This window comes from Castor canadensis, chromosome 6 (assembly GCF_047511655.1).
Source record: "Castor canadensis chromosome 6, mCasCan1.hap1v2, whole genome shotgun sequence".
In the NCBI taxonomy this organism is placed as follows: domain Eukaryota; kingdom Metazoa; phylum Chordata; class Mammalia; order Rodentia; family Castoridae; genus Castor; species Castor canadensis.
Window position 1 is genome coordinate 78,314,082 of NC_133391.1, and position 23,221 is coordinate 78,337,302.

The 23,221-nt window shown below is 35.4% G+C and overlaps 1 protein-coding gene across 9 annotated transcripts in view; it reads right to left on the reverse strand.

The window, feature by feature from the left end:
* LOC109702582 (protocadherin alpha-C1) overlaps positions 1 to 23,221 on the reverse strand; it is a 197,306-nt gene that overhangs the window by 60,621 nt on the left and 113,464 nt on the right. The window contains exon 1 of one of the 9 annotated variants that reach the window (XM_074076835.1): positions 18,819 to 21,681. The exons of the other annotated variants lie outside the window; for them this stretch is intronic. Coding sequence (XP_073932936.1) covers positions 18,819 to 21,248 — 2,430 coding nt within the window. The 5' untranslated portion in view covers positions 21,249 to 21,681. Of the gene's footprint in view, positions 1 to 18,818; positions 21,682 to 23,221 lie in introns of those variants that run through there. 9 annotated transcript variants of the gene reach the window in all.

A 23,221-nucleotide genomic window follows, 5' to 3' on the forward strand; every position in this document is an offset into this window, starting at 1 on the left:
TAGAGAAAAGGTTAGAACGAGAAGAATTAACCTAGAAGGTAACACACATGCACAGGAAATCAATGCGAGTCAACTCCCTGTATAGCTATCCTTATCTCAACTAGCAAAAACCTTTGGTCCTTCCTATTATTGCTTATACTCTCTCTTCAACAAAATTAGAGATAAGGGCAAAATAGTTTCTGCTGGGTAGCTAGGGGGTGGAGGGATAAGGAGGAGGTGGGGGAAGGGGGGAGAAATGACCCAAACCTTGTATGCACATATGAACAAAAAATTTTTTTAAATAAATAAAAATGCTTTTAGAATCTTTAAAAAAAACTGGTTTAAAAAGAAGGAAGGAGAATAAGAAAGAACAACAAAAGAATTTGCTCCAAGCACATTATAAGTATATGTGGAGATAACACAATGAAACCCCTTTGTACAATTTATATATGCTAATAGAGTTCATATATAGTTCATATAACTACAAAGCTCATTGACTCACATAACTTAAACAGATGCAATTTATATTAAGTTAACTGTACTTCAAAAAAGTTCATAAGGGGCTGGTGGTGTGGCTCAAGGGGTAGAGTGTCTACCTAGCAAGTGTCAGGCCCTGAGTTCAAACCCAGTACCACCAAAAAAACAGTTGATAAGAGCTGGGGACTTGGCTAAAGCAGTAGAGCACCTGCCTAGCAAGCACAAGACCTGAGGTCAAACCTAGTATTGAAAAAAAAAGTGATTAAAAATAAATAAGTATCTATCTTATAGAGAATATTATAAAAATGTAAAGTCCTTAAACCAATATGGAAACTAATCTTTTGTTCATTTTATCCCGACCAAATTATCTATAAGTACTTGTTTACCTTAAACAAAATTTAGATTATTTAATATCTTAGGGTATTCTTGGGATTTATAGTTTCTTTGTAATATTTTTATATTTTTGATGTGAAGCAAATTCTTTTTTGTTGTAAGCAGAGTATAAAAATTTTGAATATAAAAATTGATTTAAATTTCTTATGTCTATGGATTTCTAAAACCTCCAAATTAAACTGTTAAGTAGGAGAATATTCAGTCATCAGAGAGACAAAAATGCTTTTAAATTCAATCAAAACAATCTTGGTATATAATACCTGCAACAGAGTATTTCTATAGAAATAAAGATAAAATATTATTTAGTTTATAAATAAATTATAGAATAAAAATAGCATGTTTCAGAGAAGTGGCAAATAAGTAAGGCAGATGGAAGCTGAAATTCTCCTAAAGATAAAAAATTCACTATTTATTATTATGCTCATGTAAATAAGTTGAATAATGAACATCAGAGCTTCAAATAATAACATGAATTGCATTCAATTCCTCACATACACAGAAGGTAAATCTTCTTGTTTGGTGGTAAATCAATATGAAGGGTACCATATAAGAAGCAGAAGCTAATGCTTATACTTTCAAAATTGTAAGTCTCTTTGCTCTTCACAGAGATAAAAGGACCACCACCATGATAATTCAGACCTATTTCATTTTTAGAAAGCTGAGAAGCATCAAAGTCACAAATTATAACTCACAGTGCACAAGAATACACACAGCATTGCTATAATCTTTCCCATACTTAAATTAATTCTTAGTGACAGAGGACCGGTGCTTGGGAGATGCATTTAATCTTATGCACATTAATAATTGTCTTGTTCAGACTGTCATTAGCCTTAGAAGATATCCTTTAAGGCACTGAAGAAGATGGAGAATATACTTCCCTTTTCAAGAGAAGCCAAACGTAAAATACTTTTCTATTGCATGACATTTTCCAAATATTAACAGAGCAGGAATGGGTAACTCTCTTATTAACTTCCTGTGTATCTATATTACTTCTAGGTACTGAATTGAGGAACAGAGAAAATCTGGCTTAGTTGGTAACTTGCAGTTAATTATCAAAGTATTTTAATAAATGATCAAATGTATTTTAGTATTTTCCAAAATAGTCCCAAATATGGCTACCTAAGATAATTGTGTCTGAGTAAAAATAGATCATAACCCACACGAATTCCAGAAGTAGAATCAGCAGAAAGATTGATAGTATTCTTAATCACAATCATTTGAAGAAGGAATAAACCAATATTAATTAGAAGTTGAGAGCACAGAGATGTTTCTGGAATGACAGGAAGAATACAGTAGGGTAGATGATCAAGAGAAATAGGACAGTTCTAATGTCTTACTTTACAACTATGGGGAAGTAGGCAAATGTCACTGCAGAGCTTCAACAGACTTGTAAAAACAAAAAATAGGAAGAAAATGCAGCATTTTCCACATAGATTCTCAAATTTGCAAAGTGTTTCAAGGCAAAACAATATGACAGCTACTGAAAGAATTTATAGGATACATAAATAAGGGGGACAGACCCCAAATCCACCATTGATTAGAACACTGTATTTATGCTCCACCTTACTCTACTCAAGAAAATCTGAAATGATCTCTATAATACCCGGACAGGTGTGACCATCAAATACCTAAACCATTGATTAAAATGTCCAATGTAGAAAATACGTTCCATCCCACTACCGAAGAGGTCTTGGCCCTTTAATTATCAGCGTTAATAATTGCCAACCTTTTCTCTTCTCCAGCTCCTTACCAACTAGAGCTGTAAGCTTACATGGGTTTCCTTTATCTTTAACCCTTTGAAGCTGCTCTTGTTAATGTGTCCAATGACATCAAAATGACCAGTAAAATGAACACTTTAGAGAACTCTTCTTACTTGATTTCTGTGACATCCTATAACTGCAACCATTGCTCATTCTTCAAACGGTTCTCCTTCTGATTTGCATAAAACACCTCTTCCTGGGTGCTTCCTCCCTACACCTCTTACTGTTTTTTCTCCATTAGAATGTGGACTTTTCATTCTCTCAGACATTCAAATGTGTTCCACAGGATTCTGACTTTATTTTTCTTCCTCCCCCCACTTTATACATTTGCTTACAGTTCCATCCATACTACCACTTCAAGTATCATGTTTATGCAGATGATCTGAAATCTATCTTTAGAATCCAACCTTTCTCAGGTCAACAAATTGAACTATTGTCTACCTCTACTTAGATGACATTTCCATAACTGATTTGTCATTTCCATGAGCCTTGAAAGATTCTATTTGTTATTTTACTGTATTTCCCACATTTAATAACTAAGCCCTATCAATGTTCTCCTTCATATCAAATTAAATTCCTTCCTTCTAGCCTCAGTTTAAATCTCCATAATTGCTTACCTGGATATCTCAGTAGTAATCTATCTCCCTTCCTCCATGCTGTTCCTATCCAATGTATACTACACAGTATGCTAAGAATGCCTTCCCAAAATTTAATTCTGATAATAGAATAGAATATCTACACTTTAAAACTCTTTGCATTTTCCAATATTTTCCCTGAAAACATACACTTAGATGTAAAATTTTTTAAGTTGTTATGTTAAAATAAAGTAATAATCCCATAGAAATCTTATTAACACAGAGCCAAATACATTAATTTGGATTAATGTTCCATCTAAGAATGTATTGTGCCACCACATTTACACAAGTTTTAAAAGTTTTTTCAACATTTCACAATTTTCCTTCACTTCTCCTTAAAGTTATTCCCAGATATTTTGTATTTTTAGTGCTTTTCTGAACAATATTTCTTTGGTCATTTTATTTTCTAGTATTGGCAAATATAAAAACTACAATTACCTGATGCACATCATCCAGCCAGATGCTTTTATATGATTTGAGATGCAAAATAATTAAAATAATTTTTCAATCAAAGTAATTTCCTAAGCACACAATTTTTCATTTCTAGTGCACATAGATATTAAAGCAAACATCATTTATGTAGCCATATTTTAATATCAAAGTAATCTGATTATTAGTCAAACTGTACAGTCATTAAAACTATGCTGACAAGTGCTTTATAACATAAAATCTTAAATTAAAAGATATATTAAGGATATAATTTTCTAAATTTCACTGTATTTTATAATAAATATAACTTTATAATAAAATACCACATATTTACAAGTGGTTATAATTATTTTTTAATGTGCATAGAAATGTTTTTTCAAAGAGCTATAGAATATACAATTGTAACTACACTTGGGTGTTAGGATTCCATATGGTTTCTCCTTTTTCAAAAATATTTGTGATCTACACAAATATACTACTTAATGGAAAAGTTGCTTTTAGATCTTTTTTCATATTTACTGACTTTCCATCTCCTTAGAATAAATCTAAAATCCTACACATTACACTGAAGGAGCTTTTAAATCTGATTCTTATTTACTTGTCTAACCTCAACTTCTACCTTGCTTATACATGTAGAGTATACTTTAGCCAATCAAAACTATTTTCAGCAAATTTGATGCTTTCTCATTCCTCAAGGCCTTTATTTATGGTTTTCATTGTGACTGAAATACTCTGTTTTTACTCTACTCTTGTTTCCCCAATCATCTGCTAATTATTCTGCTAAAGAGACATTCCTCATGGGAAGACTTCCCTTACACTGACAAAACACCATACTGTGTGCTTCCCCTCTGGGTTTCCCATTATGGATTTATTTCAATTTTAGTTTTGATCTGATTGTATTATAACTGTGGTTTGCCTGTTTATTGTTAGATATCTTATTTATTTTATTTTTACAAGCATATTATTGTTGTACTGGGTATATATTGTGACATTTACAAAAGGGCTTATAATATATCTTAGTTAGGTTAACCCCCTCCATCATTCTCCTTTATCACTCCTCCCCCTTTCTTGGGGCTGAGAGACTGGCTCAAGTGGTAGAATGCCTGCCTAGCAAGCATGAGGTCCTGAGTTTAAACCCCAGTACCACTACAAAAATAAGTGAATAAATAAAACCTCCCCCTTTCTTAAAATAGTTTCAACAGGTATCTTTGTTCCATTTTCATACATGAGTATATATGTTTCCACCATATTCACCCTATTGTTAAATATCTTTAAATAATATGCATTATATATCTTATTTTTCTCAACACTGCTTCATGCTCAAAAATGTGTTATCAAGTAGAATGACTAGAATAGAGAAATATGGAAATTGTTTCATGTCAAATACATCCACAAATACCACCTTTAATAAAGTTTGGTTATGTGACTGTTTTAGGCAAAAGCATGTGCTTTTTGGTTCCATGGCTAATTGTTTCACAGTAGATCTTATTTCTGCATAGCTTTCTCCCAAAATCAATAAGAGATGTAAATATCCCTATTCAAGTTTAGGGATAAATAAAGATACTCTTATCTTCAAAGGAAAGTAATTTAAATATTTTATGACATATACTGAAGCATCTTAATATTACTTAGATGGTAGTCTGCTTATGATAAAATGATATGTTAGGGAATATCAGGTAATGGCAGCCTAAATTATTCACAGCAGCCATCCTACTGAAAGCAACTAAATATTCTGGATAAAATATTAAAACAATTATCTTTAAAATAATTTAAATAATAAATGCCTGGAAATTGACAAGATTCTGATAAACTGACAAATTCTGGAGGGATTCTAAACTCAGAGACATGAGCATGCTTTTTGAACTTGCTTTTTGTTTGAAACCATCTGTCAACACAAATTTGAACATAAATTCAGATAAATGTGAGGTAAAGAAGACAGTAATCAAGAACCAGAGTATACTCCAAACTGGGAACCTTACAGGATCTCTAAACTACATTAATCTAAAACTCCAAAGAACAAAATTCTCTAGCCAATAGTATATCAAAACTAAACCCACCAATTCTCCAGCTCAGAGCTAAGGAGAAAATCATAAAGGAAAAAAATCCTATAAACTGGTTAAATACTGGATATCCTACATATTTTCAGCTAGAAACATGTAATCTAAGAAGCCAAGGACCTTCAAGTCTTGAACTTGGCTTAAAGTGGTTTACAGGTTGTAGTACTCAAGCCCTGTCAGAAGAAAATAAAAATCTATTCTGAAAGGAAGTACTTTTTATTCAAGATCTCAGTCAGTATACCTTGACAAATATTATTTTTAGAGTAATGACCATCACAAGTCAAAAAAAAAACCTAGCAATATGAAAACATGGAGTTGTAAGAAAAAAAAAGAACAGCAGCTGAAATAACACCTAGCAGAAACACACTTGTAAACTTACACTCTGGAATTATTGGACACAGGTTTAATAGTTAAAGAAATAAAATGTCAGCTTAAAAATAATTGCATGGAAGAGAAAACTTTAAAAATCAATTGCAAAAAAGGTACTAACAAACAAATAATAGCAGCACAATGATAACAGTTGGACTCAGAAGATAATGGAGAGATAATTTTAATGTACCAAAAGGAAATAAAGGCCAACCTAGAATTCTACACCCAGGGAAAAAAATGCCATTTCAAAAATGACACAAGAAATGCCACTTTTGACATTTTGGTCAAGCAAAAACTACAAGAAGTAGAAATAGATAAAAATAATGTTAAATGATTCAACTTAGCAGGAAGATAGTGAAAGTCTTAATTTGTTTAAGCATTTAAATAAAATAGCCTTAAAACATAGGAAGCAAGAAATGGACAAAATTTAAAAAGAAATAAATGATTGTTTTATAGTGGGATACCACCACATAACTTTCTAAGAAAATGATAAAATAAGCAAACAAAAAAGAATGAAGAAAAATACAGAATATTTGAACAACACAATTCATAAACTTGTCTTAAAAGACATGTATAGAGCATGACAACAAGCAATTTCAGAATATTGACTTTTCATGAACATGCAGAACATTTAAAAATTGGGCATTCACACCCTGAAAACACTACACAGAATTACACAACAATGAGAGTGATACACAGCTACATACAGTGATATGGATATGTTTCACAAATTATAATGTTTAGCAACAGACACACACACACGCTTTGTTCTCCCTATTATCCAAGTTTCCATATTCTTATTGATTTTCCTTTGTCTTCTTCTCCTTCTGAGTAAGGAATGTTAAAATTTCCCATTTTGATTATGGATTTCTCTATTTTTTTTCTTGGAGGTCAGCCATTTTTTCTTAACAAAATTGTAGATGATATTATTGCATTGAAATTTATGACTATTTTATCTCCCTGGTAGATTGACTCTTTTGCTATTATGTGATTCCTTTATATCTAGAAGGCTTCTTGCCTTAAAGTCTACCATACCTGATAGTTGTATAGATAGGCTATACAGTTTCCTTTTGATGTGTTTGCATAGTATATGTCTCTTTCCATCCTTTTACTTTCAGCCTTTCTTTGTTTTTAAGAAAGGTGTGTCTAATAAGTAACATTTGGTTGTTTAATTTCTAACCTGCACATCTTTGTTAATTGGACTGTTTAGTCTATAATTTACATTTAAATTTAAATTTAACTTACTGAGAAATTTACATTTAAATCTGTCATCTTACATTTGTGTTATCCCATCTGTGTAAATTGTCTATTTTTCTCCTTTCTTGCCCTTTTATTGAAATAAATACATTTGTATCTACGGTCTCCTCATTATTAGATTGTTAAACATTCTTTAAATATTTAAGTAGACTACTCCAAAAACTACAGTTTGAATCCTCGACTTATCAAAATCTAATATAAATTTGTACTTCTACTGCTTCCAGAACAATGCAACGGCCTTAAGTCAATTGACTTCTCCCCATATTTTTGTTATTACTCTCATATGTTTTATTTCTTTTTGTGTATTAAACTGTTCTATGCATTATTGTTGCTGCTTTATTCAGTGGATATTTATCTTCTCTCTTTCCTTCACTCCTTCCTTTGTTCCTCCATTCATATTTCTATACTTTTATCTCAGAATATTTTTCATATAACTAAAGAAATCACTTAATATTTCTTTCAGTATAGATATGCTTGGGATGCAGGACCTCAGTTTTGGTTCATCTGAAAATATTTTTCTTTACCTTCCTTTTTGAAAGATTTTTTACTAGGTGTAAAATGCTAGGTTTGCTGATGTTGCCCTTCAGTCCTTTGAAGATGTCATTCCACTATTTCCTGGTTTCTATCTTTTCTTGAGAGACCAATTATCACCTTTATTATTGTTCATTTAAAGGCAATGTGTCTCTTGCTAGTTGACAGTCAAAAATGGCTCGCTGAAGAAACAAATAAAAAATCAAAAAATCTATAGCAAAATAAATACCAATATAAAGAATACAAAAACATCACTATGGTTCCTAGAACACAATAATAGGAAGAAATATTACTAACAATTTTAAGCCTATATACTCACTTTAGAATTTAGATTCAATGCACAAATTATGGGAAAATATCATTAAACAAACTGATACAACAAAAAGAGGCTCTGTCTAGTTCTATAACTATTACAGACAATAATGAATAGATTAGTGCGTCATAAAAGGGGCTTCAGAGAGTTTACCTTGCTTCTTTTTTTTTTTTTTTTTTGTCTTTTCTTTTTTGGTGCTGGGATCGAACCCAGGGCCTCACGCATGCTAGGCAAGCGCTGTACCACCGAGCTACATCCCAGCCCTACCTTGCTTCTTCTACAATGTGTGGACATTTCAAGAAGATGCCCTCATGTTTTATGAGCCAGGAAGTGGACCTTCAGCAACATGAATCTGCCATTGCCTTAATTGTTGGCTTCCCATCCCACATAAATGTTTTTTTAAAAACCCACCAATTTTGTTATAACAGCAAAAATAGACTAAGACAGACTCTTTCAAAGAATTGCAAAAGTAACATGTCTCCACTTACCAGCATAGTTTGATATCAAACCCTGACAAAAACATTAAAGAATGGAAAACTACAAGCCAACTTCTATCATAAATATAGATTTTTTTAAATTCTAAAGCAAATATTAGCAAACTAAACCCAATGATATGAAGAGGCATAATGCCTCACAACTGACCTGGATTGTTCTAAGACTGGTTTAAATTTTACCTAATGAAAGATTGATATATCATCAATAAATCAATATGCCATGGTATTAATAAAATAGAGGGATAAAAACAGAAAAACGTCTGATAAATTCAATACCTGTTATGGTTTGCATACAAAAATGTCCCTGCAGGCTCATGTGTTAGATGCTTTATCCTTAGGTGGTAGTGCTATTTGGGGAGGTGGTAAAAACTTTGGGAGGTGGAGTCTAAGTGGAGGAAGTGGTCACTGGGGACATTCCTTTGAAGTTATATGTGGTTGCCAGGCTACAGCTTTCTCTCTGCTTCCTATCTACCATGAGATGAATAGTTGCCTCTTCCATGTGCTCCTGCCATTATGGTGTTCTGCCGCATGATGGGCTCAGAATCGATGGAGCCAAGGACTATGAACTGAAAACTCTGAAAGTGTGGGCCCAAATAAATCATTCCTCCTTTAAGTTGTTCTCTAGGTTTTTTGGCCAAAGCAGTACAAAAGTAACTAATACAACCTATGTTAGTCATTTAAAAGAAACTTAGTAAATTAGAAAAAGAAGGGAAATTCCTTAATCTGATAAAGTCTCCACAAAAAAGTAATTTTGTACTAAATATTATTTTGCACTAAATATTAAAAATTTTTTCTTCAAGATCAGGAATAAGATAAGACCACCCCTTATCATTACTTCCATCCAGTAGCATGATGAATTTCATTGTCAATGCCTCAAAGAAAAATTATACGTTTAGTAAGTAAAAAATAAAATAAAATTAACATTACTTACAGATGACATTACTTGGAGAAGACATAACAGTAGAAAATCTAAAATAATAGAAAATTCCTAAATAAATTTAGCAAAGACACTATAACAAAAAATAATGATAACAAAAACAATTCCTATAATAAAAAATATACAATTAAATTAAAAATAATTAAAGCAGCACAACAACATCAGGTATGTAATAAAAATTATGCAATATCTCTCTACACATGTGTTTGCAAACACTGAAAGAAAATAATAAATAAAATAAATGGAAGAGTGTACCTTGTGAATGGATTAATTGCTCAGTATTGTCAATAAGTCCATATTTTATGGATTCAATAAAAATCCAAATAAAATATTATCAATACTCCATATTTTCTTTAGATTCAATTAATACCAATTAAATTCAGAGCAGGGATTTTTGGTAAAAATTAACATGCTGAGTTTATAGTCTATTTAGAAATGCCAAGGGCCAAAAATATCTAAGTTAATCTTGAAGCAGAAGAACACAGTGGGAGAACTTACACAATTGCATATCAACACAAATTTAAAGCTACTATATTTAACACAGAATGGTACTGGCACAAGAAAAGACAAATAGACCAATGAAACAGAGTAGAGTCAGGAAATAGACCAAATGTCTCTAGTCGTTTGATTTATGACAAAAGGAGCACTGTAGAGTACATAGTGAGAAAAGGATGGTCTTTTATGAAATAGAGCTGTGTATGTAGAAACTGGACTGATAAACAGAAAATATGAATCTTGATCCCCTCATTATACCATATTCAAAACAGTATCAAATAATTTAAGATCTAAATGTTCAAGCTAAACCACAAAAGTTTCTGGAACTACAGCAACCACTAACCAGATGCAGCTATTTAAGTTTAAGGCTAATTAAAATTAGTAACATTAATTATAAAATCCCTCAGTTTTACTAACTACATTGCAAGTGCTCAGTAACCACATATCTTATAAATGCAGATACAGAAAACCTCGAACAAGTCTAAAAGTTCTATTGGACAGCAATATTCCAGAAGATGACAGGAGTCATCTTCATGACCTTGAAGGAGATTACATTTTCTTTAAAAGGAGAAAAAGAATACTAAGTAAAGAAGAAAATATTGAAAAATAAACCTCATTAAAATTGGGAGTTTTGGGGCTGGAGGCATGGCTCAAGGGGTAGAGTGCTTAAATCAAGCACAAAGACCTGAGTTCAAACCCCAGTACCACCAAAAAAAATGAGGAGTTTCTATTAATCAAAAGCAAGAAGGAAGGAATTAAGAAGCAATGAATATTTCTATATACTATGAGTAAAATTGGGTTTATATTTCTAAGTGAAAAAAATCAAGTAGAGAAAAACATGTACTGTACAGAATAGTAGATGTTAGAGCACTCTATATGCACCTTGTTTGTAAATTTACTTTGGAGCCATGAAAATGTTTCACATATTTATAAAAGAAAATTCAAGTGCAAAAAGCAAGCCCTAAATCTGAAAGCAACTTGAAACAAATGAGCTTAATTACTAAATATAATTGGTGGATGGCTTAATATACCAGAGAGGAGCTACTCAAAGATATGTTACAATAGCAAAATACAGTAATTTCGCTGGCATACACACCTTATGAATAGAAAAAAATACCAAAAATATTAGAGTAGTCATATTGTTAGCACAATGCTGGCATTACTTTGTAAGTCTGTTTTTGAGTAGTGTGGAATAACACATGATTAATTACATTGAGGAAATGAAAACTGGAATTAGGTGTAGGAGAAAGGAGATTCTAATATAAGACTGATGAGGTTAAGTAAAAACATTAGAATGCTGAACTTGAATCAGAAAGATTAGTATGGACTTGTGATATATTTAAAATTTTTTAAATGAATATCCTTTAACTTAGTAACTGCAAATGTCTCTATACTGACAGACCCTATAACAACAAATACATCCATTGTCCAAATTATGTCTAAATATTAGAGATATAAAGAATTGAAGGATCCTTGGAGAATGATTGATTCCAGGTCTGGGGTAGAAAATGTACAAAATGATCTAGACATCTTGTCATACCAGAAATCAAGGAAGCACTCAAAAACTACTAAGTGGCATGTGAAAAAAGATTCAGGAGGTGGTCATTGGGGAAAACTGGTAAAAGAGCACATGGAAACTACCTATATTAATTTTTCAACTTTGTATAACTCTATAATTATTTAAAAAGAAAATGTTTAAAATAAGATGACACACAAAGACTCAGTAGGCAACTTAAAAAGAATCCCACTTAGCAAATCTAGCATACTTTGAGCATTAAAAAGATAAGTCTGAATTCATGACACATAAAAATTCATTGGGACTTTTTGTAAGACGGTAGGGAATCAATTCATTATCTTGAAAACTGCTGAATAAAGGGAAAGAATCAAGAATTTGTCTTGCCTTTCCTTTGTGAACTGTACTTTAGGGAATCAAACAGGTGAAGAGGGAGAAGTTTCCCTTTACAAAAATATCCCAGTTAATAAATAAAGAAGGTATAATAGCATTAAAACAGTGGTTTTCAAAATATGACCTGTGGACTCTTTGGGAGGATATGAGCTCAAAGTAATGTTCAAAACAATGCTAAAATATTTTTGTCTTCTTCACTGTATTTTATTTCCACTGATGATATAAAAATAGGCACCATAAATGGAGTGAAATGAGCAGTTTCAGCTATACTATAGTCATTGTATTTATGATCAATTTGCAGTAATCAAAATACCAACAAAGATGCCCTGACAACAGTGGTAATATGAACAAATGTGATTTTTGATATCATATACTAAAATGTGTCCACATATGAACAATCTGCACACCCCAATGAGCCAATATTTTCTAAATAACCAATAATCTGACTTTTAAATTTATATAATGGAAGGGAAGGATGAATTGTATTAGCATTTTAATAGCTATTTATGCAAACTCTTCTGTATTTACAACATTGAATGAAAAAAATCTAGAACTTAAAAACGGGATATTAGTCACACCACTATAACGATGAAAATTAATAATACTACATATCATAAGAATGTGGAGCAACTAGAACTCTCAAATGCTGCTGGTGCGAGGGAAAACTGGTCAAACTAATTTGGGAAATGTTGGCAATATCTGTTAAAGCAGAACACACTCATGCCTTATAGCCAAGCAATTACCACTAATAGTTACTTATCCAAAAGAAATGCAAATATATATGCAACAAAAGACATGCGACAAATGTTTACAGCAGAAGAGTACACAATAGCAAAAGAAAAAACTTGAGAAAATGACAAATAAATTATAATACATTTGTACAATAAAATTATGGAGAAATTTAATGAATGAATTATCGCTACAGATACCAGACTGGATGATTGCCACAATGTAATATTGCGAGAAATAATCTCAACATAAAAACATAATCATACCATTATTATTGCATCTAAATAATATGATTATTAGAGGTGATTAACATATACCATATGCTGGAACTCGTAAAGGTCATATTTCAGAAGGGAGTCACAGTGGAGTGGGGTGCCCGAGGTGTTGGAGATGTTTGACTTATTCATTTCTGTGGTGGTTACATGATTGTGTTGGCTTTGGATTCTCCATCAAGCTATGTACACAAGATATATGAACTTCTATGTATGCTATGCTTCAATTAAATATTTTTAAAATAAGATTTCTTTGAAGCACCTAATACCATGCTTAGTGGAAAACCTATAGCTTTCAATACATATATTACAAATGACAAAATCCTGAAAATCATTATGCTGAGTAACAAACTAGAAGACAAACAGCAAGTTGAAAATGAACAAAATATAAGGAAATAAAAGGTAAAAATATATAAAGAAATAATAATACTATTAGAATCATAATAGGAAGCAAATATACAAGAAAAAGAGTCCCAGTTACCAAATGGTAGCCTTAAAAGGCTAATAGAAGGAAAGGGTGTGGGAGGGTTAATATGGTGGGAATATTATGTGCTCATGTATGAAAATGGAAAAATGAGACCTGCTGAAACTATTCTGAGAATGGGGGAAAGGAAAGATAAAGAAGAATGATGGAGAGGGTGAATTCAACTATGATATATTGTAAGCATTTTTGCAAATGTCACAATGTACCCGCAGTAAACAATAACATAATAATTTTAAATTTTTAATAAAAAATAAATTAAACTACTTCTGAGTCCAGGCATAAAAAGTAAAAGGTGACAATAACCCATGCCAGTATTGAAAATGGGACTGTCACTACAGATCCTGGAGATGTAAACAAAATCACAAGAGGACATTATAAACAATTTTATGCCAAAACAGTTGAAAATTTATTTGAAATTAAATACTTCTGAAAAAAATTAACTTACAGAACTGAAACATGAAAAATAAAAATATGAATAATTCTATTACTAATAAAGAAATTTAAATTTTCCCACAAAGGAAATTTTAGGCACAGAGAGCTTCACTAGTGATTTCTACCAAATATTTAAGGAAGCTATATCACCAATCTAACAAATACTAGCAGAGAATAGAAAAAAGGAGCTAGAAATAGAAAGAGAGAACTTCTTACTTGTTTGATAGGATCAGCATAACCTTGATATCAAACCCTGATAAGAAAAGGAAATGACAAACAAACCTTGACTGGTGAACACAGATATAAAACCCACTATTAAGTCATCTTAATTGGTTGTTTTTATTGGTGTGAATGTTATTTCGAGTCTAAACAAAACAGCTGCAGTCTTTGCTTACAGATTTGAAAGAATAACCACAATGTGCTGGATCCAGAGATTACACTTCTGAGGGTATGCATTAGAGTTCCACTGTGAAAACAGAACATATGTAGATGGCAATCAGATGGCTCTAGGAAAAGACAAGAATTTAGGATGGGATGGAAAGAAGGCTTTTCTCTTTCGCTGCAGCACAGAGTATATGATTGTATATTCATTCGTAGATTCCAAAACAAGTTCCAGATGAATGTATAATGACCTTCGAGTTTATAGTTTGAAGAGGAAATTATTATCCTAATTCATTTTACTAAATGTAATAAAGAGATATAATGTATATATCATGAACCATTCTTTTATTCCATCAATTAAAATTGAGAACAAAGTGAGTAGTTATCTTTATCATTTAGCTTGGTTTTTTTAAGAATTTCTCTTACCAACAAATTCCTTACATCCCATAATACCTTAGTCAGTAGCTGAGGCTGCACTCCATTTTCATTTGATATTTTGTCAAATGTTATTGTTCCTGATATTCATAAGATATGCATTTGAGCAATGTAAAAAACTTTTAGCAATGTAGTCCACCTTCATTCCAAACCAGCTAAGTGAATTTATTCTCAATAATAGTACAGTTTCCCTCTGACTGAAAATATTGAAGACAACAAAAATCAATAGGCCTCAGACATATTGTCAATACCTTCCCACTCATATGTTTCCTATTTATTGTCTTCCTCTTCTGTCCACTCAAATTATAAATCTATTTTTCTTTCCTGTTTTTACTTACTTGAGGTTCCCTATTATACAACAAATATTATTATATTGTATAAATGAGGGTGTTTTAAACAGCTTCCTTAGTTATAGTGCTGTAAAGATTTTTAAAAGTGTGGTCATCAGCCTCAAAGTTAACACAGATGTAAGAAAAGATCTAATTACCTGATGAGTTAAAATAGATATAAGGTAATTGGATATTGGGAAAGTCTACTTATAAAATATGTGTTAACAAATAAAAATACTTTGAATGTCAAAATACTTTACTATCCTGTTAATAAATGACATTATTGCAAAGGGTAAATATCCCATATAGCCTGGAAAAAAGAAACTGGTTTAATTCTGGAACAATACATTAATATAGCATTGGCATGTTCAAACAATAATTTTCATATGGAATATGTAATAAGGCCAGTTGCATGCTAAGTTTTTATGCATTTTACTACGTTAATACATATCTTAAAATTTTGCTAGAGCAACCAATTTTAAATGGCAAGTAGAATTTTATATATCAGAAGTAGCATCTTAGAAACCAATCTAAAAAAATTAAATTGCCCCATCAAGAAAAAAAATGACATGAACATATGTTGTCCATTTGTTGCACAGTGGATCAATATGAGAAATAACATATAAAAACCATGTTTTCCTGAATTTCTTAAGCTGATGATTTTTAGCATTATAAACTATATTAATGTATACTTTTCTTAACCATATACTTTTATAGTATACAAAAGTAAAATGAGAAAAGAACTTAGAATTTGAGCAAAATACAAACATGTATCAGCATGACATACATAATCATTAGACATACATGACAGACATAAATAGTCATTGTTAAATTTCATGCTTTTCAAAAAATTCAAGCAATAAATATTTTATTTCTTGACTTCTGTTATCAACACATTCAGTCTATTTCATACATTCTTTGCTAAAGAATCATGATTGGATCAATATGCAATTGAAAAAAAAGTAGTAAATAATAAGTGTCTGTGTGAACTACAAATAGCATTGCTGTATAGAAGTTACTTGTGTTTGGGATTTTTTGTTTGTTTGTTTGTTTGTTTTTTGCAGCACTTGGGTTTGAACACAGGGTTTAGTGCTTAACAGGCAGGCGTTCTACCACTTGAGCCACTCTGCCAGCCTTATTCATGTTTTTAATCATTCTTTTTTTAAAAGAAAATAGCCACCCCATAAAAAGTAACAAGCAAATGCACTACCTAAAAAGTAAAATATCAACAATGATAAAGAAAAGTTGCTCACCTGGAGGAATGAAATGTATCTCTGCTACTTTGTTCACTACTCATGTATGTTTAAAAATGTGATGGAGGAAGGGCATTCTTCTCCAGCATTCGCCACATTTTTCCTTTTAAATAGCTAATTTTCCTTCTAACTTCCAGAGTCGTTGACTTTCCTATGACTTACTTATGTTTCCTTCTCCTTGTCAAAATATGTTTCTCAAACAATTCCTGACTTCCAAACTTCCCTGGTATTCTCTCACTGAGAACACCAGCCAGCAGTGGTATTCTCAACTCTCTTTGTTACAGACAGTTACAAAATTAAATAAATAAATGGTGAATTTTATTGATGTGGAAAGTACATATATATATATATATGAAATATATATATATATGAAATATATATATACACATATAAAGTGCTCTGTACTTGAAATGTTAACATTGGAGTGAACCAATTTTCACTCATAAAATTAACTGAGATCTTGAAAGTAGCATTCACAATGTAATGATATGAAGTCCTATTAATCCCTTTGTCATGCTTAGTCCCAGAATACAGCATTGAGGTTTTTCACGCTAATTCTAGGACCAGAAAATCCCTCTGCTATGCTGTTTCATTAGTATATGCCACGAAGAAGAAAGTAATCATTGAAACATCATATTTGAAAATAACCATTAAACTCTTAACCATACATACACATGTGAAGTAAAAAAGAAAGCTAAAGTTTTTTCTCTGTGAGTTGAAGTGTTACCACCCAGTTCATAGAGTGCCTATTTATTCATTCAGTAAGCATATCTTACATATCTTATACATTAGGTTCTATTACATCATGTGAAAATATTAGTTATCCAAAATTATGATGGATATAATCCATTATGTTTTCAATTAACATCACTATGTGAGGGAGAATAACTCATAGTCTCCTTTGCTTCTTATTGTCTAGAAAAGTAAAACAAGGGATGCTTCATTTTCCTTCCCTTTTTCTCTGCATCATGCTTCTTTCCCCCCCACCTCCCCCAAGCATAGGGGCCTGAATTCAGGGCCTACACCTTGAGCCACTCCACCAGCCATTTTTTGTGATGGGCTTTTTCGAGATGGGTCTCACGAACTATTTGCCCAGGCTGGCTTCAAACTTCGATCTCTGCCTCCTGAGTAGCTAGGATTACAGGAATGAGCCACAGGCACCTGGCAGGGCAACATCTTTTGCAGTTACAATCCTACATGATTACTTTCTGACTTCTCACAGAAATCATGGATACAAGAAAGCATGATGAAATGTGGTTCAAGCCTGTAATCCTACTCAGGAGGCAAGAGATCAGGAGGATCAAGTTCAAAGCCGGCCTGGGCAAATAGTTCACGAGAACCTATCTTTAAAAAACCCATCTCAAAAAAGGACTGGTGAAGTGGCTTAAGGTGTAGGCCCTGACTTCAAACCTCAGTACCACAAAAAAAGTTGTTTTGACACCATTCAAAAAGTTTTAAAATGTCAAGACTCACTAAATGAAGTATTTGAACCACTTTCATTAGATACACTACTCTCAAATGTGGTATTTATTTATTTGCTAAATATGTTTGACTTCTAAATTAAGAAAATTAAATTCAAGTTAAAAGGGACATTGGGTAGTAAGTATATCCCTGAACACCCGAATGTTCCTGACATAAAGACTGCTCATCTTTCTTCTCTGTGAAAGATATTTAAAACACAATATAAAAGGTTGTCAAGTCCTATACCCAATATTATTTTATTATCTTTATCTTCTTTATATTAATATAAATAGGCATGAGGCATGCTTACAATTTCTATGTACTTACAGAATACTGCTATAGAGACATTAACTATGTTTTGGAGTGTCTTTCTCAAAAAGATTATTTTGTCATTATATTTGTTATAATTAGTATAGGCTACAGAATATGCCACATCTTATTAAATGGTATATCACTCAAGATTCAAATCAAATGTCACCTCCATCACAAAGCCTTCTCTGTTTCCCTCCTCCCTTCTCTCGTGTTTTCTCTCTCTTTTCTTTGGTCATCCACTGCAATTAACTTTTATATCTCTTGTGGTTATCATCATTTTATCATAATATAGTGCAATAGCTTGAATAAATGTCTCCTTTTCCGTGTTTGCTTATGGTATGCAGACTCGTATAGTCTCCCTTCTTTATTTTAGGGATCAGAGTGCTTTATACATATTCTGTTGTCCACAAAACATTTTAGCACTTCATTATTTTTAAGTTTTATACCTCCATGCTATATTAGTTTTATTATGGCTTTAACGTTTGCCCTTGTTTCTCAAAACTAGACTATAAGCTCCTGGAGGCCTGGCACAGTATTCTAATACTTTCATACTCCAAGAATCCTTGGCACAGAGTATAATAAGAAGAGTTCAATACAATTGATTAAATGTTACCAAAGTCTCATCTAAGAAATAGTTCAGAACACAGTTAGCAGCTATATCCTGGTCAGAGGAATCAAATTTGATAGACTTCACTTACCATGGCATTGACATTTGCATGATCCCCTTTCCTGTTCCGAATCTGAAGACAGGATATTGGCAAATTCAATCCTACACCAGTGGCCAGATTTCTCAGGTCAGCAGCACTGTATTCCCCATGCAAGATCAAACTGTTATTACCAGAACCAAGTCCAAGAGAAGCCCGATAGAGATATGTCTGAGAAAGTCTCTCAATTGTGGTGACATCTATTGTGGCTGATGTCATGCAAGGATTAGAAGTCATCCTTCCTTGCCTCAGATCCTCTGAAGAGTGACAGCAGCTCTGAGAGTGACAAGCTGGGCTCTGAATCAATTTGATACACACAAATAAAAGTAAACACCCCAGAAATAAAAAGGAAATGCAGGCCAGGGCAATTACTAAATACAAGTTTCTGGCAGAAAGCTGCCCTCCTGGTTCCCAGATATCTTCAAAGTCTGGAAGGACCTGAGGGGCAGAGTTGCTCAACAGCACACCCAGAATGACAGAGGAGGAAAGTGGTGGGTCTCCATGGTCCTGAACCACTACCACCACCCTCTGCTTAAGTGCATCAGTGGGAAGGACTAAACGTGCAGTACGCAGCTCTCCCATGTTGGCTGAAATTCTGAAAAGGCTCGAGTCAGAAGCCTGAGAGATGTGGTAGGAGAGCCAAGCATTGGAACCACTGTCTGCATCCTCTGCTACTACTTTTGTGACCAAGTGTCCGGCTCTGGCAGAGTAGGGTACAATTTCCACTGGGATGGAGCCATTTCTGGGCAAGGGAAATAAGATGACTGGAGCATTGTCATTCCTGTCTATCACAAATAAGTTTATGGTCACAGTTGCACTTCTGGAAGGAATGCCACCATCCCGGCCTTCCACTTGGAAGTGAAACCCCCTGTGCTGCTCAAAGTCGAAGGAAATTTTGGCAGTGATAGCCCCACTGGATGGTTCCACTGCCACCAAGTTAGAAGCTGGCAGCCCTTCAGAAATAATATCCAACAGCTCATAAAAGACAAGGCCATTCATCCCCAGGTCTGGATCGTGAGCAAAAACACGGCCTAAAGAGGCTCCAGGGCCATTGTTTTCAGCCACAAAAAGTTCTTGATGTGGTTGAGGAAAGCTAGGTGTATTGTCATTCACATCAGCAATTGACACAGTAAGTGTCCTTTGGGTGCTGTGTGGGGGCGAGCCACCATCTGAAGCAGTGATCAGGACCTGGTGTTCACTTGTTTGCTCCCGATCCAAGGGCCCATCAGTCAACAGGCTGTAATAGTTGTCAAAGGAAGCTTTCAGCTGAAAAGGGCCACTGCTGGACATGCTACAAATGACCCTCCCATTGGGACCAATGTCCTCATCCTTTACACTGAGGAGGGCAATCACTGTGCCAGGAGGAGCGTCCTCAGGTACTGGGCTGGAGAGAGTCATGAAGTCCATCTCTGGAGCATGATCGTTCACATCAGTCACCTCTACCAGTAGTTTGGCGGTGCTAGCCAGACTGAAGACACCTTTGTCTCTTGCCTCGATGTATGCCTCCAGCAGTGTTTCAGGCGGACCTAGTGAAGCAGCTACCTGTACCTCCCCACTTTTAGGATGCACGTGAAAGAGGTGTCTCAGCTCTGCTAGTGTGCTATTGCTTAAGGAGTACCAGACTTCCCCATTGGAGCCTTCATCCGGATCCGAAGCCTGAACTTGAAATAACACAGTCCCATTGGGTGCATTCTCTGAAACCCTGGTGCGGTACACCGAGTGCTCAAATACAGGTGCATTGTCGTTTGTGTCCACCACGATGATAGTGACCCTTGTGTCTCCGGAGCGCGCAGGCAGCCCACCATCCTGAGCCGTGAGCACCAGTAGGTGAGTGACCCGTTGCTCTCGATCCAGCGCTTTCTCCAGCACCAGCTCTGGGTATTTGCTGCCGTCCAGCCGCAACCCCATGTCCAGGCGAAAGTGCTGGTTGGGGCTTAGGCTGTAGCTTAGCACCCCGTTCCTTCCCTCGTCAGCGTCTTGGGCATTAGGGAGAGTAAAGCGGGCTCCAGGTGTCAAGAATTCCGGGATGTGCAGCTGCACATCGCCGGCAGGGAAGAGAGGTGAGTTGTCATTGATGTCCAGGACGTGAACACGCATCTTGTGCAGCTCCAGCGGGTCCTCGAACATTAGCTCATAGGTCAAAACGCAGGCAACTTTGGTCCAGCACAGTCGCTCTCGGTCAGCTGGCTCTCGGACCACCAAGCTACCGCTGCGCGGGTCCACCCCGAAGTAAGGCTCGCTGTAGCTGGAAAGGAAGCGAAAGTTCCTCAAAGGCAGATCAGCCGCTGACAGCTTCAAGTCCGCTGCGATATTGCCTATTGCTACGCCCCGTTCAGTCTCCTCCAACACTGAGTATTCCAGCTGTCCAGCAGCAGCGCCACAGGAGACCCACAAACACAGAACCGTCACCCCCCAGCCCACCATCCTCTTTTTTGGCGTCCACGCTCCACCAGTGGTAACCTGGGACCATGCTCCGGACTCCCGGACAGCTCGAGCCACGGTGGAGAGAAGCTCCGCCGGCCGCTGCGACTGTGAGCTGGAAGTGCAGCGAGCGCCGACGTTCGCCTCCAGGAAAAGGGAATTACTTCGGGCTGGCGGGCTGCGAGCTTGCTAGACTCCAGGCTCAGGAGCCGTCTGGGAAAGTGCAGCAGGCCGGGTGCGGAGGGGCGCAGCGCCGCCTAGGGGTGCAGACACGAGGTAAACTGCCCTGGCCGGGGAAGCGCCCTCTCCACTCCCCGCCCTCTGGGATCTCGCCCCAGCGCCCGCAGCGCGCGCAGGGCGGAACCAAGAAGATGCTCGGTGAAACTAACACGTCTGCTCTCAATGGGCGTTTCCCAGGTCTACGCCCGGAGACTGCCCAAGAGACCTCCAAGTCTCTTCCAGAAGACTGCTGGTGACTGGGGTTGAGCCCGGCTGCACCCCGCCCCCCCCCACCGCCCACTGTTGGAGAGATGTACGTGGAGACCCGGGCGCTGAGACCCATTGATCCCATACATTGACGCTGAGAGGGCGGAACTCCGCGTAGAAACGCAGGGCGAGGCAGTGAGAAGTGGAACTGCGAACGTGACCGACCACGCCTTCTAGGTTTAAGGAAAACAAGAGTCCTCCCTCCCACTCACCCCAACTAAGAGCTGCGGTGCATTCCCAGCCACTCTGCTGCGGTCTGAACTCGCTCCCGCACTCTTTTAAGTCCCTGGAGCCTCCAAGACTTCAAAACAAACAACAAGAGGGGCTCCTTGGGAAATGATATCCGCTTTTAAATTTCCTCCAGACTCAGGCTTTTTGATGCAGCGCACCCAGCGAGTGCAAGGTTTATGAAACTACGCTCGGCTTTTCTGTGGGATGGCAGTTTCTCCTTCTCCCGGAGGTCCTAGTGGGGATGCTTTGAGACCAGCCCTGGACACTCTGGGTGAAATAGGAGATGATAAACCAGTCAATACGAAGAACCAGAAACTCAAAAGACTTGGCAACTCATCCCCAAAAAGAACGTGTAAACATGTGCAGGGAAAAACCACTGATACACTCTTAAGAGTGTGACAAGTAAACTACTCTAATTTCATCCTCTGTAATATTTAGAAAACAGCAATAGGGCAGGTACATGCTCATATTTTTTCCCCAACTTCATTTTTAATCCGGTCTTCTGCATGGAAATCAGAACAGTGATCAGTTCTATGAAAAAGAGCTCTAACCCAGACATATACCTTCAAATTCCTCCTAATACCCTACCACCACTCTCTTTCCCTGAAAGACAAGTGAGCTAAAAAATACTGATTTAATTAACCATTAAGCATTAAATACCTCGCTCAAATCCTTCCTTTAACACAGTTGCAGACTTCAAAGCCCTAAGAACCAAAATTTGAAAGGCAAAAGCTAAACAGAGATCAAAGAATTGAAACTCACAGAATACTGTATTTTCTAAACAGGAAATTGCAGAAAAGTATTGATAATTATTGAGCCTGGATGATAGTACATGAAGGTTAATTACACAATTCTTTCAACTTTGTATATGTTTGAATATTTCTCTGATATTTAATTGTTGATTCAAAAGGTGGGGAGGGTGATAGCTCCAGCATTCTCTTCTTAAAACCAAATGTGGAACTAGTAACTCCAGTATTCAACTGAGTACCAGTTACTTCCCCTGAACATCACAAACCCATTCCCTATCCCCTCCAGGGAACTAGAAATAACAGGAAGTGACATAAGTCAATGTAAATGGCAACTCCACCCTGACTAGTTTCCCTTTATGAATTGAGGAGCTAAGTCTCGGGAAAAATTAAAGCAAGAAACATGCCAGCCCATTAGGTAGTCACAAATGTAGATGTCATTACAAGACCTTACTAGGATGTGAAACAAGCCCATAAAAACACTGAAGCTGTTTTTCACCCAATTTCAAAACC